Source organism: Cynocephalus volans, chromosome 11, assembly GCF_027409185.1.
Source record: "Cynocephalus volans isolate mCynVol1 chromosome 11, mCynVol1.pri, whole genome shotgun sequence".
Taxonomy (NCBI): Eukaryota; Metazoa; Chordata; class Mammalia; order Dermoptera; family Cynocephalidae; genus Cynocephalus; species Cynocephalus volans.
In genome coordinates, this window is record NC_084470.1 from 57708029 (window position 1) to 57726530 (window position 18502).

Here is an 18502-nt window from a genome sequence, read left to right on the forward strand (position 1 = left end):
TAACCCAACAGAAATGAGCAGGAAGGAATCACTTCAGCTGAGACTCAGAGCCCATTTGTGTTTCCACAGCACCCAATGCTTAAGACTCTTAACTTCCCTGGGCCTTAGTTCCCCTGTCTTCACCTCCTCAGGGCCACATTCCCTCAGGGTATCATGAAAACCAACGAGAACATCCTTGGGTCAGTGGGGACCACACCTATGTATCACATAAAGGATAAATTACAATGTTTGGGCATCCACACTTAATGGACTTTTAAATAGAAAACCTAAAACTTGCAAAGTAGGGAACATTCTATTCAGCAGCCACCAGATGGCAAAGTCTATAAACTGATATATTCATTTTAAGATTTTAAAACAATCTCATTGGGAAATTATAAATATTTTCCCAATAAAGCTGTTTTTAGTTAATAAAATCAAACTCTACTCAAGATTTTAGTGATAATGTAAATAATCCTACGCTAGAATACGAACAGTACATTGGGCTGATAGAATAAATGGAAATACCTCCTAGCAGGTAACCAAGAGAAAAATGTTTGGACTCCACCAAACTCATCATAAAGACATATTTTCGAAACCAATATTCGAGAGATTTGAAAAAGGGTAATAGTTAAACCCCCATGACCTATACAGAGCCAGGGTCTTTTAGACTTCCTATGAAGGTAAAATCCCAGGACATTGGATCAAGCCATGCTCACAATGTCACCAAGCAAATAGAAAGTTTTCCACCATAAGAACATGGAGCTCTTCCTCTCAAGAAATCAGAAGGGAAGTCAATATTAAAAAAAACAAACATGGAGACAGACAAATAAGCATACAAATGTTAGTAAGTGAGGTTATATTTTATTTTATTCACCATAAAATACTTGCACCTCTTCCTCCAGGAGGGGCTCCTCAAGTTCTTAGATAAGACAACAGTTTATTAACTAAATTACCATTATAGCCATCGAGGGCCTGAGAAACCACCTCCTTGGCAACTGTCTCATAAACCACGTCCTGGGAGGCATCATGGAGAACTCCATCCAGCTTGAATGACCAGTCCGTCTGCTGGTTATTGACAACTCCTTTCCGTGTGTCTCTTTTTAAGTGAATATCAATGCTCTAGGAAAAGAGACAGAGAGAAAAAAAGTTATGTTAGGAAGCTGGTGTAAAAAAAAATCACCAATAGCTGAGTCCTGACCTGGAGGAAATAGAGGAAATGAACTTTAGGATGAATAGGTACTCCCACATATAGGCCAATATTCTGGATGAATTATTTGAGATGGGAGAAGGGAACTCGACAAGACACTTATGATGGAAAGACCAGGAGACTGGAACACTTAACTAGTTTCAGTACCACTCACCCTAGTTTATAGGGTGCTGTCTGTCTTAGTTCCCCCATCTATGATGTGGGATCAAGGCAATTTATCATGTTGTTATTAAACAAGACTTAGATATATTCAATAAGCACAGAGAGGCTTTGGATTAGGCCAGAGGGAACAGGCTGGCCAGTTAGCTCAGTTGGTTAGAGCACAGTGTCATAATACCAAGGTCAAGAGTTTGGATCCCTATACCAGCCAGTTGCCAAAAAAAGGAAAAGAAAAAAAAAATGTTGAAGGAACATTAAGCTAGTATGCTGAGTGACAGAGGCTCAAATCCCATCTCTTTGGTTACTGGTGGTAAGGATTCCCTCAGCTCTGCATTGTGGTGAGAACCTACTTCCACATACACACTACAAGCCAATGTGAGTAATGATAAAGTAATTGCCTAAGAAAAGGTTCTGGACTTCTCAGACTGGTATTAGAGTAAATTGAAGGTGCCCAACCTACTTGTAATCAGATTTTTCGATGCATGCCCCTTCATAGCAAGCCATTGTGGCAGCAGCTGACTTAGGGACATACTGGTTAAGGTTAATGATAGATTCCAATCTTCTTGACAGGAATTTCTGATAAAAACAGACACTACATAGAGTCTTTGCTAGAGCAATGCTGAGTAGAAAGGTGATGTAGGAGTTGCAGCAGAGAAACACCAACAGCGCCATGCCTAGTGAAGCTGTAGGAGTGGGACCGCCATGGAGTCCCAGACCTATGGAGCTACCAGAGAGGAATGCCAGCCTGGGAGAGCTGAAGTGTGGCCTACAACCAGGAATGCCATAGGAGTGGAGCTGCCCAAGGACTTGGGGACCCAATCCCCACATCAGCATGCAGAGGAGGTTGAAAATAGAGTCAAGGTATCTGATTTGCCAGCTTTGAGATTTAATGCCTGCCCTGCTAGGTTTCAGACTTATTTGGGACCTGTTACCCCTTTCTTTTGGCCTATTTCTTCCTTTTTGAAAGGAAATATTTACCCTGTGCTTGTCCCACTATTATATCTTGGAAGTAGATAACTTGTTTTGACTTCACAGATGAGACTTGGAACTTTGGACTTTTGAGCTGAAACAAGTTAAGACTTAGGGGATGAAATGAACATACTTGCATGTGAGAAGGACATGAGTTTTGGGTGGCCAGGGTGGAATGTAGTGGATTGAATTATGTCCCCCCAAATCTCACTGAAGCTTGAATTGTGTCCCCCAAGTTTTATGTATTAGAAACTTGGCCCCTACTGTCACTGTTAAGAGAGTGGGAAATCCTACTATGATAACTGAAAGGTGGAGCCTTGAAGAGGTGATTAGATTGTAGGCTCATACCTTGGGGAATGGGTTAAAAATGGTGATCACAGGTGTGGTTCTGAGGGCTTTAAAGAGAGAGTGAATGAGAAGCTCTCTTGCTCTCTCTGCTTCCACCATCTTGCAATGTGAGACCCCCTAGGTTACTGTCACCACCACCAGATGGACTTTAGACTTCCCAGACTCAAAAACTGTAAGCAATAAATTTTGTTTTCTTTATAAATCACCCAGTTTCAAGTATTTTGTTATAAGCAACAAAAACAGACTAATACACAGACTCCTGCTAAATCTTATACTGATTGCCCTAATCCAGGAGCAAAGAACCAGCCATATAGAGAAAAATTAAAAGCAAGAAAGACAGGCTTGGTCCATTCACACATTAAATGCTCTGTGCTTCTGTGTTCATTGAAACCATGACCAGTAGGGCACATTTCACAGGGCTGCATTTGAACCCTTTTCTGACTGCTGGGACCCTCAAGTCTTGAGCAGTTTGCCTTGAATTCTTCCTTTTAAAATGCCTCAATGCTGCCCATAGTGGCCTGTAAATGTTTGCTGAAAGAAAACATCTAATACTCTCACATTGTCCTAAGCCTGTCATAGGCTTGAGGATAGTGGTGAGGGTACAAGGGTGGATAAATCTTTCTAGTTCTCTTGATAAGAACTTCCCCCATGTCTTTGATAAGCTTAACAGTAATCAACTCAAGACATTCTTACTGTACCACCTCGAGATTATATAATGGCAGATCTGACCACCAGAAAGTTTTATGAATGTGGACAAATGTAAATTTTTCTACGCCAGATAAAAAGGTAAAGATAAACTTACTACCTTATTAAAGGTAAAATTATTAAAATACAAAGATGGGAGCTTTATGAATTTCCTCATTAAAAGCATTGTGAGGGAGTGGTTTGGACTTGAAAGACTCTAGAGTCCCCTTGACCTTTCACCAATTCTATCTTGGTCCTTAAAAGATTGTTTGGAAATGGGGTTACATTGTAGTGAGGTAGGACAGAGAGAGGCCTAGGCAGGTGAACAAAACACATTGCACTTACTTTGTTGTCATCTCCATATTTGATCATTTCATGAGCAAAGTCATCGGTGGGTTTGACACGGACAAATGCATGAACTTTTTTCCTAGTACCCATTCTAGCTAAAAACAAGAGAGCAATGAAATTTTCAGTAGTCATCATCAAATAACAACTAGAGGGGAGGGGGCATTCATTAAGAAGATGAGAAAAGAGTGACACGTATCCATTTTTCCCTGTTGCTCTGAGAGCAAGTCTTCTTTTTTACCCCTCAGCATTCCAGAGCTCTACCCACAGGACACTGCTCAACAAGTACATGTACTTCCTACTTTATAGGCCGCGTCACCATTTTCCACCAAAGACCCCAAAGAGACAGAAATACAAAGCAAAAAGAATGCTCTCTTCAGTGGCCTAATCTCAGATGTTGTTTCTAGAAATGTTCTGCATCTATGAAGGGTCTACTTATACTCTGCCTCATTTATTATATTTTCTTCTAAAATACTTACTATGAAATACATTAAAACTCATTTTCTTTTCTTCATTAACATACCTTGCTTCAGATATAGCATCCCTCCTTTACCTCCATTACACAACTGGGTGTCCTAGAAGTATATTTAATCTAGTCCATAAGCAAATATTCTTTCTTCTCCCCTTCCATTGAGAGAAAAATCACAGACAGTCCCTGACCTCCTCTTCCTCTCCTAAAAACTCATTGTATTCTCGTCATTTCTTTCAGGCAGACACACATTTGTCTTTCCTCATTTATACTATCACAGATAATTACTGTGTACAAGCATAATAAAATGTTAAAATAAGGGCTGGCTGGTTAGCTCAGTTGGTTAGAGTGTGGTGCTGATAATAGGTCCAGGGTTGGATCCTTGTACCGGTCAGCTGCCAAAAAAAAAAAAAAAAAAAATTTTTAAAAAGATAAAATGTTAAACATTTGATGTGGCTTCATGGAATAGGATGAACACTTATAGAGATAAGTGATAGGGAGGTAGATTTAGGTAAATGACTTTTCTATTATGAAGAGTCATCCCGTAATGGAAAAGACCTTCTCAGGGTAAGGACCATAAACACCATTAACAGTTAAGCAAAGTCACAATGCTAACTACAAAAGGGATTGTTGCACTGAGAGCAACAATTGCTCCCTAAGAGCCTGTCCGACTAAAATATCTTATAAAAACTTTCTAAAATGGAATTGCACAACTCTGTAAATGATAACTAAGAAACCTCACATTTTATTGGATATTGGTATCACTGGTCAAATCACACGAGACCCTCTCTTTGGAGTGCATACATAAAAATATTTAATACTGGGGGCTGGCCAGTTAGCCCACTCAATAGAGCAGGGTGCTGATAACACCAAGGTCAAGAGTTCAGATCCTTGTGCTGGCCAGACGCCAAAAGAAAAAAAAAATTAATACTCATTAGACAGTAAATTTTGGTTCTCACATTGACAAAGAGTGGAGAAGCCATGAGTGTTATAAGTGAGGTGATAACTGCACTGATTTTTATTTCTTTAAGGGGGACTTAGAACTTAATCAGCTCTTTAGGCACCTCATAATATACACTGTTAATAAAGGTTTAAATATTGAGAGAAAATGCCAAGAACTCTAAGAAAAGCTAAGTCAAAATCTATCTGTAATCATCATCAATTGTGTTAAATCTAGTTAAGTAATACTAGGTAAAATTCTATAAAAATATAATAAATAGCTTCACTGTTCAAAACTACTGGGCAAAAGAACACAATACAGTTTTAAATTGTTTTAAGATAAAACATTTCTATTTTACATTTGTTAGATTTTTTCTTTACTTTCCTTTTTTTTTTTTTTTTTTGGTAATTGGAACAATATCATTACAGTTTCATGACATAGTCTTAAGACCGGTCTCTCAAATTTCAATAATTCCACTTTATAGAACTATGAATATAATAAAAGAATGTTAAAAACTCATTTAGAATTAATACTCCACAATGTACAAAACAGAACGTGAATGGAGAAAAGCCCCACGGGGCAGGATGTGTGCTGCTCATACACTTTTGTTTTGATCTCCCCGACAGGACTGGACCTGCACTCATAAGAAATGAGGCCATCTGCCCCTAAAATAACCTGTACTTTATTGGGGCAGAATAGAATTGAAACCAAAGAGAACACCTGGAAACACTTTTGGAAAAGACAATCAGCAACGGAATTTGCTGAATTCATGAAGAGTTAGGGACATGTGAGGCATGGGGAGCTGACTCAATTTTATCTTCCACCTGGAAAACAGTAATAACTACACAGTTATTAAATAAAAAACAGCTTGCATGTACTACTGCAAAGGACTCTAACTAGTAAATTGATGTCTAATTTTTGAGAAAAACAATTTTTAGCACCCGTGCTGTTTAAAAAAAAAACCCTCATACATAACAGCAATGTTTTCTTTTAATTAGTTAATTATTTTGCTTTTTTAAAAAGCACATTAAATAAAGAATGGTAACATTTTACATGTAATTATCTAAGAGAGGTTCAATGAGTGTTACCTGACAAAAATTATTGCAGATTTTTAAAATATTAATGTCCTTCCACATTTCCAGACACAACCTATGGTGAACACTTGCTCTCCTCTTATAATTACATTTACTATCCTCAAGTAGCACTAAGTATCTCTATAAGCAAGTTAAATAGAGACAGGCCCTGCCCTTTCAGCTTACAGTTTCAATGATGTGGACAAAATACAACTCTGACTCCTTTACAAGCTCTTCAGATGTCAAATCAAATAAGCAAACATGGCACTTACATATTTGCCTATTGTAGACTGTGTACACTTCCCACATTGCTCAAGTCATTATTTCATGGAAGTTTTTTCCTATCCACTATGGGGTCATTCAGACCTTTTGTTTTTAGAAAATGAATCTGAAACATATTGGAATGAGCAAGGATATGACTTGTCCAATTTAAGTCCAAACATTTTTGACTGCAAAATTGAGCTCTAGAAATAAAAAGCCACAAATAGCTCTAACACAAATCCAGAACTGAGGAAACTGAAGAGAACAGCTTATCTCCAAGTTCACTGATCTTTGCTACTGGGACATTGAGTAGAGAGAGGTATGTTTTGACTCAAACACTCACACTCAATTTCTAAAGCTCTGGGAAGCACTCCTCACAACAGCCCTGAGGGCCCAACCTCCTGTCCAGGAAAGTTCAGATGCCATGCAGGGGGCTCTGGGAGTAGGTGCCCCGACCTCCCTCCCTGAAGCCTTCATCCACTGAGAGCACAAGGGTAGCACAGACCAGCTCAAAGGAAGTCCTCCCCACCCCACCCCACCCCACCTGGAGCCTGCCTCTTCTCTGCCATGCAATTTGCCAACGTGCACATGCACATGCAGTCACTCCATCCATGCTTCCCAAGGCCCTCCCCATGCTCACACCATGGCTCCAAGCATGCCAGGAACCATACCCACCTGCAATGGCCTTTCCTATGAACAACACCCCTCTCGTGAGCCTGCTACTCAGATGCTCCTCAACCAACACCCAGACATTTGGAGACCCCATGCCATCTTGCACTTACTGAAATACTGCTTGTTACCGTTCTTACGCCGCTTCATTTGAGTGGGTTTCAGCTCCCAAATTAAATTACAAACTGCTTGAGGGCAAGGACTGTGCCTTTTATCTCTTGAATCCCCCCAGAACAGTGCCCAGCACAGAGCAGTTGCTCAACAAATGGTGGCTGGTGGTGAAGGTCATGGCTGAAAGTCAGAGGGTGGCTGAATTTCCACAGATGGGTCCATCTTCCGTCACTACTGAGAGAGTCCCAAAGGGCATGTGATATCACTCCCCTCCCACACCACCTCCAACCCCTGAGCCCACATCCATTCCAGGAGGACACTTGGTTTCCAGATGCAAGAAGCCATGTTCAGCCCCTCACCACCCCCTTCCTCTTAATAGTGTTCTTCTCTCTCAGGACCTTGTGGAGAATACCCTTCTCTTTTGCACTCCACCCTTAGATATTCTGGTGTAACAAAGTGAGTCGCTGAATGGCCACCAGGAATCCTCCTTTCAGAGAGGCTCGTGGTTTCCTCATTTTTTAAAGAGTGTGAATAAACAGAACTGCCAAGCACATCTGAAGGCTCAACAAGAGGAGAGGGAGCATCTAGTGGCACGGTAGGCACTAGGCAGATTCCTATATTCCAGAACTCTTGCCCAGAGCAGGGCTCTTAAGGGGAACCCTCTTAGCTACCGCAGCAGCAGCAGAAGCATCTGAACCCAAAACTGAGGGTCCAACTGCACCCAGACTTGGGCTGAACCCAAGACTGGGATGCAGACAAAATTAGCCTTTCTCCTTTCTCTCACCCAATGTGCGGGACCTCAGTGCGGAGCCTGGGCAGTGGGCCTTGGGCCCATTCAGGTCCCTCTCTGGAGCGGTTTCCTCATTTGTAAAGCGAAAGGCTCGGGCTGATGATCCCGGGGCCCCCTCCAGTTCGAAAACTTACAAGTGTAGGACAATCCAGACAACCCCTGGCCCTCCGCCCCAGGCCCTCTATGTCTTGGGCGAAGGTGGGACCCTAGTGGGGCCAGGAAACATTAGCTTCGAAGACCCCAAGTTGAAGCCAGGCTGAAAAGGCCCCCAGATGCTGCACCCTTCTCCGCCCGGTTTTCACAGGTGAGCGAGCCAAGCCGGGCACTCCCTGATAGAAAGGTGTTCGGACCCCAGCCGTTGCTAGCCTCCCGGGCACACACTTCTCTCGGGTCTTCCTTCTCCCCACCCTCGCCGGCGCGCGCCCCCTGCTCACCGCTCTCAAGGAAGCGGCGCTCCCGGAGCGCGACGGCTGCAACTGCAGCGACCGAAGCCACGCACGCGACCTAGATGCACAACGCGAGGCCGCCTAGCTGTGTACACAGTCGCCATGGCAACGGGCCGCTTCCGGGGATTCGGGAAGTATAAGGGGTGACGGAAATTAAGTCGAGATTCTCTGTCGAGGATACCGGTAAGGTCAGGACACAATCGGGAAGACGAGAGATGGAGCCGATTAATCTAGAAAGACTGCGGCAGCTCCATGCGCGAGGTCAAGATCGGGGTAGCGAGGTAACGAAGGTGGCATATGAACCAGGAAGCGGGGCGTCGGAGTTTCCGGCGCAAAGGATTTGCGACTACGGCGGCCGCGCAGGCCCGTCTGATTCCAGCTCCGCGCTCCGAGGTGCTGTCGGCGTGCGCCCTTGCCCCGCCCTGGTTAGTGTACAGCCTGCTGGCCAGGTCTGCGCAGTTGCCGCGCCGGGGGAAGATGGTGGAGGACGGTACGGAGGAGCTGGAGGACCTGGTGCACTTCTCGGTGTCCGAGTTGCCTAGTCGCGGCTACGGCGTCATGGAGGAGATCCGGCGGCAGGGCAAGCTGTGCGACGTGACGCTGAAGGTACCGCGGGCTGGGCGGCGGCGGGCTCAGAGGAGAGGGGCAGAGCGGGGAGGAAAGATGGGCGGGGGATAGAGGAAGAGAGGTCGAGCCGGGAGAGGAGTGGAGAGAGGAGGCTGAAAGGAGACGGAGTCGTGGGGACGGAGGTGCCGAGCTGGAGACGGGGATTGGGGCCGAGTAGGAAGCGGAAGAGGGACAGCCTTTCAGCCCTCGGAAGGAAAGGTTGAGAGGTGCGCCGCTGAGGCTCTCGGAGTGGGAGACATTGGGGTGCCCGCCTCTCTTTTCTGTCACACAGACGAGAGAAAATGGACTTACAGCTCCTCTATGGAGGAAGGGGCGGTGGCTGGCTCCACATTCTTATGGGCACCACTGAAGCATTTTCTCGTCACCATAGACATTTCTTTATGCCCTCTCGAAGTTGGCTGTGCAGTTGTAGAGGTGAAGGCTTCCCCTTAGGAGCCGTTGCCTGCTCTTGATTGTAAGATTACTACCTTGTCTCTTAGGAGCTTTAAAAATCTGATCTGGAAATCTTTTGAGGTGGACAACTACTGTACCCCAAACTGGAAGGCACCCGCCACCACCACCACAAAGGTCCTGGAGTCTGGACTGATGTGTTGCGTGGGGAGAGGGATGCTGACATCAGGAGTGGAAGGATATCTTAACCACGTGTTTCCCACCAGCATTCTGGTCACAAGAGCCATCCTCTCTCCTGTGCATTGGGTCCTTTTCTGCGGGAGAGGCATGCTGTGCTGTTCATTGGCCAAGCTGCTGAGCCATGTGGAGGCCTCCAGGTGGGGAGATGATGCTAAAAGCAGCATTCCTTCTTGGGCTTTGGCTGGAAGGCTCTCAGCATCTGTGGGTAAACCCACCCGCCTTAAACTATGCAGAGATCTTTTTCTCTTCTTATTTTCCAGATGATTAAGGAAACTTTTCCCACATATTTGAGTCAGACCTTTGGAGTCTGTACAGTAGAATGATTAAAAATACGGCTTTGGGGACAGAAAGATTTGGATTAAAACCCTAGTTGTAACCTTGGGCAAATTACTTTATCGAAGCCTCAGTTTTCCAAATGTAAAAATAGGGATGATTCCTAATTTGCAGTTTTAGTGTGAGGATACTTGGCAAAACTTTCATCACCTTAAACCCCTCCTGAAGAAGGTTGGTTTTCCAGGAGGGAAATGGCATGAGAAGGGGCACGATCTTCTGAGGTGAAAGAAGGGAACCAAGAGGATTGAGAAAAATGAGCTGGACTAAAGGAAGCAGAGAAAATAAAAATAAATGAGAGGTTTTTGTCCACAGTAATTACATGGTGAAAGATTGTGAGGCCACTAGATATTTGTAAGCAGAAGAATTATCTGATTGTGGCAGATGTATGAGTAGAGACTGGTGAAATGCAGTAATAAGGGAGAATTTTTGTATTAAGATTCAGACTGTAAGAGTGAGCCAGGGAAAGCTCGTAAGACACAAAGAAATATAAAGGGCATGAGAGTGGTATGGTCAGAGATACTTCTACATAAAGTAGTGTATTTCACCTCTGCATTTAATGCAAATACAGAATATAGTAAACTTATAACAGAAAAATGCTTGTATGATTTTTCCACTAAAATTATTTTTGTTCATTCAAAAGGAGAAGTAAGTCATCAGACATAGATCCAGAGTCAGTCTGAATTGCTATGTTACTTTCAAGGATCTGGGACATAAGGACCAGCATAAAGGCATAGGCTAGAGCTGGACAGGATTGTAGAGAGCTTTTACTTCACTGGGTTTGAAATTATTCTGTAGAGTCCGAGGAGTAACTGCTCACTAGCAGTGTGCTGGTGAGGGCCAGGGAAAGGCCAGGTTAACTAGGATCTGCATCTTTTCACTACCCTCCACCAGAGCTACTCTGTGAAATCTGTTTTGGTCTCTCTCTTTCATGATAGAGTTCTTCCTCAAATTTCTGGCAATTCCAGACTGTTTTTCAAATAAACACTGAAAAGCTAGTAGAAAGCCTTTTGGTGTGGGATGGTTTACTGACCAGTGAGTCTCCCTTAGGGCATTGGTTCTCAAACTTAAGCAGGCATTAGAATCACCTGGTGATCTTGTTAAAACACTGGTGTTGGACCTCACTCTAGAATTTCTGATTCATTAGGTCTAGTACGTAGCTGAGAATTTACATTTCTGACAAGTTCCCCAGTGATGCTATTCCTAGTTTGGGACCACATTCTGAGAGCCATGGCTGTAGAGTGATGGACCTGTTCTTTTCATTGGGATATGTTCAAAATCCACAGATCTTCCTCCAGCCTTCTTCCTAGGTGGTATAAGCCTGGCTGTTATCATTCTGGGAGCCTTATAATGGGAGGGTACTGGGAATTCTCCCTTCTGTATCCAGGTCTTCATTTAACCCCCCTGACTGGTGCCACTTCCTTGTCTTCATTGGTGCCCTTGTTACCCAAGTCTGCAGTCTATAGTTCGTCCTGTCCAGAGAATAAACCTCTAGTTCTCTGCTAGGATGGTGACAGAGCAGTTGCTTGTCTGGGGTAGGGGACCAGTACTGCCTGTTTTCAGCCCCTCCTCATGCTCACACCTTCAAAGGAAACTGGCGCCTCCACTAGTTGAATATTGGAGGGAGTTCTGCAGTGGGTTGCCATCTACAACACTCAGTATTCTCCATCTAAGTCAGTTACTACTCATTTGTCTGCTTCTCATCTTCCAAAATTTTGTTGACTTCTAATCTGCTGTTTCTCTCCACTTCTTTTTCCTTGGAAGCTTTGCTTTTCTTTGCTGGTAAGTTTGAGAGACAGTATCACACAGACTCTGCAGCCAGACTACCTGGGTTTGAACCCTGTCTGTGCCACTTATTAGCTGTGAAAACTTGAGCAATTTCCTTAAACACTGGTGATTCAGTTTTTTCATCTGTAACATGGAATCATTACCTACCTGAGTGTTAAGGATTCTATTGGTTAATACATTTAAGCAGTCATATAGTAAGTGCTCAGTACATGGTAGATATTAATAATTAGTGAAGTTTCTAGAGGAGTGGAGATAAATAAATACATTTGTTCAACCTGCCATTTTGAATTTGTTTTAGTTTCTGATGAATTTTGGATGATGTTATCTGAAGAAAATGTTCATTGCCTTGAAAGAGTTTGCAAACCACTACTCTACTTCAGTAGCTTGCATTTTACTGAAGAGAACTCAAGACCAGAAGGGGAAGGGATTTGTCCAAGGTCACAGGTTGAATTAGGCAGAAACTAGGACTAGACTCCTAGTCTCCATACTCAGCGTCAGGTGTTCTTTTATACTCTCTGGTTGCCTCTTCTTTTTTTTTTTTTTTTTTTTTTCTTTTCTTTTTGTCTTTTACGTGACCGGCACTCAGCCAGTGAGTGCACCGGCCATTCCCACATAGGATCAGAACCCGCGGCGGGAGCGTCGCCGCGCTCGCAGTGCCGCACTCTCCCGAGTGCGCCACGGGCTTGGCCCTCTGGTTGCCTCTTCTGTCACTGACAGTGACCCAACTGATTTCAGCTGCTAGCACATGAATTAATCTATCTCAGGTAAGCTGTACTCATCCTTAACAACATGCCATCTTTTCTATCTTCCCCAGTTTTAGGGAGAGTGTGAAAGTGAATATTAGCAGGGATGCCACATTCTCAAAATTTACTGCCAACACTTGAACCAAAGTTTAATTTTCTTTTTTTCTTCTTTTTGTTTTGGTTTTTGGTGACTGGCTGGTAAGGGGATCTGAACCCTTGACCTTGGTGTTTGTCAGCACCTGCTCTAACGAAGTGAGCTAACCAGCCAGCCCTAGGCTTAATATTGTTTTTGGAAATATTTGAAATTTAAATTCTTTGGGAGACTGTTGGAAGTTAAGTAGAGGCATAACAGAAAAGAATATATTACTTTGTTTTGTTATCTCATTCTGTATCTATGGTGACTTGAACCTCTTATCAGAAAGAGCCCATGGTCCTCTCCCTGGCAAATCATTTCCTCTTAAGGTTAGAACAGTAGTAGTGCGTGACTTCTTGGCAACCTATGGCATGAGGCTTGGTCTGGGCAGAGAGGTTTGCAGCCATGGAGGATCTCATCCCCTCTTCCCAACGGTCTGTTTTATCTCCTTTCCTCTGGGCTGCCAGGGGCCCAAGGCTCAGGCAGTGTCTGTCAGTTTCATCTGGGTCCAGCCGGTGGGGCAGACTCCTCAGATTTAATGAATGTTGTTCTTACTCATGAGACATGGAGCCACCACGTTTATATATTTTTATTCTCCTTTCACCTCATATTTGTGAGAGCAGAATGGGGTCACTAAATCTCCATATTATTTACAGACCCATAGGTGAGAGGAGAGATGAGTCTTCTATGTATATATACACACTGTTTTGCAACCACTGATGAATGGTTCCTGAAAGATCTGCTGGCATCAGTCTTCTTAGCATTTTCTCAAGGCCTCTGCTGAGGTTTTGAACCTGGATCTGAAAGTTTAGCCTTCAGAAGGAAATATCTTTTCCATGGGCGAAAGGCACAGTATTAAAATATTTGCTTTTGACCCACTAAATTCAGGTAAACAATTTTCACTGAAACTGGCTTCAGGGAAGCCAGTTTGAGACTGGAATCTTGCCCAATTTGTTGTCACCAAGGGCTTTGTGATGAAAGAGTAGGTGGAGAAGGATATAAGGAAATGAAATAAAGACTTGTTGATGCATGCCCATTTTTATGTTATGTGCAGTGCAGCGAGTTACACAGGGATAATTATAGAGCTAGAATAATTATATTAAAAGGGGCCATAGAGTTCCTCTATCAAAGCCATTTATTTTACAGATTAAAAAAACCCTGAGGCTTAGAGTTATTAAAAGATTTGCCCAAGGCACAAAGCTGTATTAGCTGAGATCCGACTAGCTATTTACTGGTAGAAGCAATGCTTTTATATTCTCTGTCAGGTTAGTCACCTGCCCTGCTGATGGTATGAAGCATCTTTAGTGTCATCTTTGAGCACGGAGGGTGGTGATGTGTATGTCCGGATGCAATACCACCGTTCTATTTCAGGAGAGAAGAAAGATGCAGGCTTTTTCTGCTAGTCTTCTAGATATATGAATTCTTAACTCTGATTTTGAAATGACATTATTATAACTTGTGCTTCTGAATAATGTTCATTCTCAGGGTTTTCTACTGATTTTTTTTCGGATATTTGTGTTCATCTTCAGCCTTGTCTCTTTTTAATGAGCAATGAGACCTGAGAGGAAGAATATGCTCCTTGAGGAGCAGAGCAGTTGTGATATGAATTTCATATTAATCAAAAATTCTGTTTTGATCGCTTTCTTGTTCAAGGTACATTGAACACTGATATGTGGATGCTGATATAGATGAACGAGAGAGCTTGATGCTGCCTGACATGTGGGTGTGGAAAGAGAGTTGGAGGTACAGCCCGGAAAATCTGTTACTAGCCGGGCAACGTTCATGGGGTTTACCCTGAGGCTTCTGGAGCTTGGCTAGCTCGCTGGGTGAATTTAAGAAGCCTATGTTTGAGGATGCGTCTCCTGAAGGTGGTTCTTTTATTATTTTGTACATGAGACTCCATTGTTTGCCCTGTGGCCCCACCTTGTAGTTTAGCTTGTAGGCTGGTTGATGGAAAATGAGACAGCATTGTTTTTCTAAAGATGTATTCCTAGCTCTTCCTACATTACAAGCATGGCATCTACCTTCCTACTTTTGACTTGTTGAGTGTTGGCACTCCTGTTGCCTCTTTGGCATGGAATCAGCCAGCTTCCCTGCAGATAGCTTAGAAAGACCTTAGGAAGAATACCCAAACAGCTGACTACATCACCACTTGTTTTCCAGTTGGGAATAAACCAGTGTGAACTAGGAATTGGCAAATATTTTCTGTAAAGGGCCAGATTTTAAATATTTTAGGATTTCTGAATAGAAGTTTCAGTTGCAACTACTCAACTCTGATATTTTAGTACAAAAGCAGCTATACACAATACATAAATAAATGGATGTGACTATGTCCCAATAACACTTTATTTACAAAAACAATTATGAGCCAAACCTGTTGGCTGTAGTTTACTAACCTCTGTTATATACTGATATGGCCTGTGTGAATTTTAAGACTTTTGGAGTAGGTTACAATTGCTTTATGGCCACAGTGTGTACTTTTGTAATTTCAATATAGTATCTAGGAATTGGAAACATCTCTCTCTTTTTTTTTTTTTAAAGATGACTGGTAAGGGGATCTTAACTCTTAACTTGGTGGTGTCGGCACCCAAGTGAGCTAACCAGCCATCCCTATATAGGGATCTGAACCCGTGGTCTTGGTGTTATCAGTACCACACTCTCCCAAGTGAGCCACGGGCCTGGAAACATCTCTTGTTAAAGAGTACAGATGAACCAGAAGTGAAGAACTTTCTTTTTCCAGCTTACTGCAGGTGATCATGGGACTGTACTGGTTGGTGAGTGAATAACTGACATAGGAGAAGTTACTGTTAAATTTTGCACTTCATCTTTTTTTTTTTTTTTTTTTTTTTTTTTTTTTTTTGTCGTTTTTTCGTGACCGGCACTCAGCCAGTGAGTGCACTGGTCAGTCCTATATAGGATCCGAACCCGCGGCGGGAGCGTTGCCGCACTCCCAGCGCAGCACTCTACCAAGTGCGCCACGGGCTCGGCCCTGCACTTCATCTTTAAAGTCTTGTAGCTCTGCTGGAGCTTGAAGCAGAAAGTTTCCAAAGTGTTAACCAAAGACACCGTGCTTCCTTTCTGTCTGAGTTGAAGCTGAGGCTGTTTAGCCGCTTGCAAAATGGCAGGCCAAAGGAGACCATGATGGCTCTTGGAACAGACCATCTGTGTTCAGAGCCTTGAAGGTGAGAGTCAGAGTTTGAGCTTTTGGCAGGCAACATAGAGGATATGGCCCAGTATAGTGGTATGTGTGAGCAGAGTGTGCTGAATATCTGATTAGAAAACAAAAATGCTTTTCACAAAATAAGCTCAAGAACAGATACTTCTGTACACCAATGCCTGTAGCAGCATTATTCACAATAGCCAAAAGGTGGAAGCAACCTAAGGATTCATCAGTAGATGAATGGGTAAACAAAATATGGTATATTTTGGAACAGTGGGATATTTAGCCATAAAAAGGAAGGAAATTCTGACATGTGCTACTACAACATAGACAAACCTTGAAAACATTATGCTAAGTGGAATAAGCCAGTTGCAAGAGGACAAATGTATGATTCCACTTACATGAGGTGCCTAGTGCAGTCAAATTCCTGAAGACAGAAAGTAGAATGGTGGTTGCCAGGGGCTGGGAGGAGAGGGGAGTTATTGTTTAATGGGTGCAGAGTTGCTTGCAGTTTGGGAAGATGAAAAAGTTCTGGAGATGGATGGTTATAGAACAGTGTGAATGTACTTAATGCCACAGAACCGTATACTTTAAAGTGTTTAAAATTATAAATTCTATGTTATTGATATTTTATCACAATTTAAAAAAAGATTTGTTACCAGGTGGGCAAGTAAGATTGCTTATAGTGCTTTGTGACTGTAGCGACACTAAAAACAGAATTTGTTTCTGTATCCAATCCCACTGATTAGAAACATTTCATACTAAGGAGTAGTCTTTCCTACTGCCTTCCTACTTTAGACTTCTTTATTTTTTGCACTATGCTGCCTCAACTCTTAAGAGCCCAACTGTATTAGCTCAGCCCTTTAGCTGTACTTCAAACTGCCGCTTAAAAAGAATTGACTTCTAAGGGATACATATTTAAATGATATGCACATGTTGTGAGCTTATTTTTCTTGTGCTGATTTGTAAAATCTAAATATCACGTACCCTTGATGGAGCTTTTGTGAGGACCAGCAAAACACGCCATGCTAACGTGAATTCCAGGTAAAGGTGTGTTGGTATCATCTACAAACTATTTGCAAATAGTTTTTAAATCTATATTTCTACCCCTTATTTTGCTCTGAAGTAGTAGACCTACATTTATTTCCATTTGTGTTGAGAATCCTCGTACTCATTAGGTCTAAAACTAGTCCTCTTGCCCTTCTAGACCATCTCTTTCATCTGCTTCTTTTGTGTAGGATGGCACAACATCCATCTAGTCATGCATGATTGAAACTCTGGAATTGGCTTTGGCTCATCCTCTCTCTTTTATGTGTATTTTGTGGCACTTATCAGAGTAGTAATTACATAATTATTTATAGTATTGTAACTCCATAAGAGCAGGGCTTTGACAAATTTATTTACCGAGGTGTCTACTTAGTAGGTGCTCAGTAAACCACTGTCCTAAATAAAAGGTCCTCTGCACCTTTTACCTAACCCAGGTGTTGAGAGAACTCTTACCGACCCTTTAGGGAATGATCCTTGTGCTTCTAACAGATTGTTTTTCTTCAGGCTTAGCTCTGATCTAGTAGTTCTCCTACTGAGTGGCTTCCCATTTCATTTTCATTCAGCAGTATACTAGCAGATCTGTCAGCACCTTCCATGTGCCAAGCACTGTTCTGAGAGTGCAGCCGTGAGCAGAGTAGGCAAAAGCCTATGTGAGTGTGAGCTTGCATTCTAGTGGGTTGGCAAACAGTAAATGAATAAACAGATACGAAGTGTCCAGTGGCAATAAGTGCTATGAAGAAAAATAACACAGGATAAGGTGACTGAGGGTGCTTATTTTAAAAAATTGATACATAATAATTGTACATATTTATGAGGTACATGTGATATTTCAATACATGTATGCAATGTGCAATGATCAAATCAGGGTAATTAGCATATCCAGCACCTCATTTATCATTTCTTTGTATAGGGAACATTTAAAATCCTCTCTTCTACTCTAGCTATTTTAAAAAATACAATAACTATTATTAAGTGTAGTCACCCTACAGTGCTATAGAATACTAGAACTAATTCCTCCTAGCAAACTGTAATGTTGTGCCCATTAACTAACCTCTCCCTGTCTCCCCGACCCCCTTTTGCAGTCTCTGTTAACCGTTATTCCACTCTCTACTTCTATGAGATCAACTTTTTAGCTCCCACATACAAGTAAGAACATGCAGTATTTGTCATTCTCTGCCTGGCTTATTTCACTTAAAGTTATGTCCTCCACTCCTGTCCATGTTGCTGCAAATAACAGGATTTCATTCTTTTTTTATGGCTGAATAATATTCCATTGTGTATATATGCCACATTTTCTTTATCCATTCATCCATTGATGGACACTTGTGAATACTGCTGCAATAAACATGGGAGTTCATTACTAATTTCTTCTCTTTTGGGTAATCACTCACTAGTGGGATTGCTGAATCACATGGTAGTTCTATTTGTAGTATTTTGAGAAACCTCCGTACTGTTTTCCATAATGGTTGTACTAATTTACATTCCAATCAACAGTATATAATAGTTCCTCTTTCTCTGCATTCTTGCCAGCATTTGTTTTTTGTCTTTTTGATAATAGTCATTTTATTTATTTAATTTTTTTTTGTCTTTTTCG

At 42.3% G+C, this 18502-nt stretch overlaps 2 protein-coding genes across 4 annotated transcripts in view; one reads left to right on the plus strand and one right to left on the minus strand.

Annotated features, from left to right (window-relative positions):
- KIF9 (kinesin family member 9) overlaps positions 1–7253 on the minus strand; it is a 55986-nt gene extending 48733 nt beyond the window's left edge. The window contains exons 1-3 of the mRNA XM_063114314.1: positions 7217–7253; positions 3692–3789; positions 933–1098 (exon numbers count right to left, since the gene is read on the minus strand). Coding sequence (XP_062970384.1) covers positions 933–1098; positions 3692–3789; positions 7217–7253 — 301 coding nt within the window. The remainder of the gene's footprint in view (positions 1–932; positions 1099–3691; positions 3790–7216) is intronic.
- Positions 7254–8844: 1591 nt separating this feature from the next.
- Positions 8845–18502, plus strand: part of KLHL18 (kelch like family member 18) — a 63528-nt gene continuing 53870 nt past the window's right edge. For all 3 annotated transcript variants that reach the window (XM_063114264.1, XM_063114265.1, XM_063114266.1), the window contains exon 1: positions 8845–9056. In XM_063114264.1, coding sequence (XP_062970334.1) covers positions 8928–9056 — 129 coding nt within the window. In that variant the 5' untranslated portion in view covers positions 8845–8927. The remainder of the gene's footprint in view (positions 9057–18502) is intronic.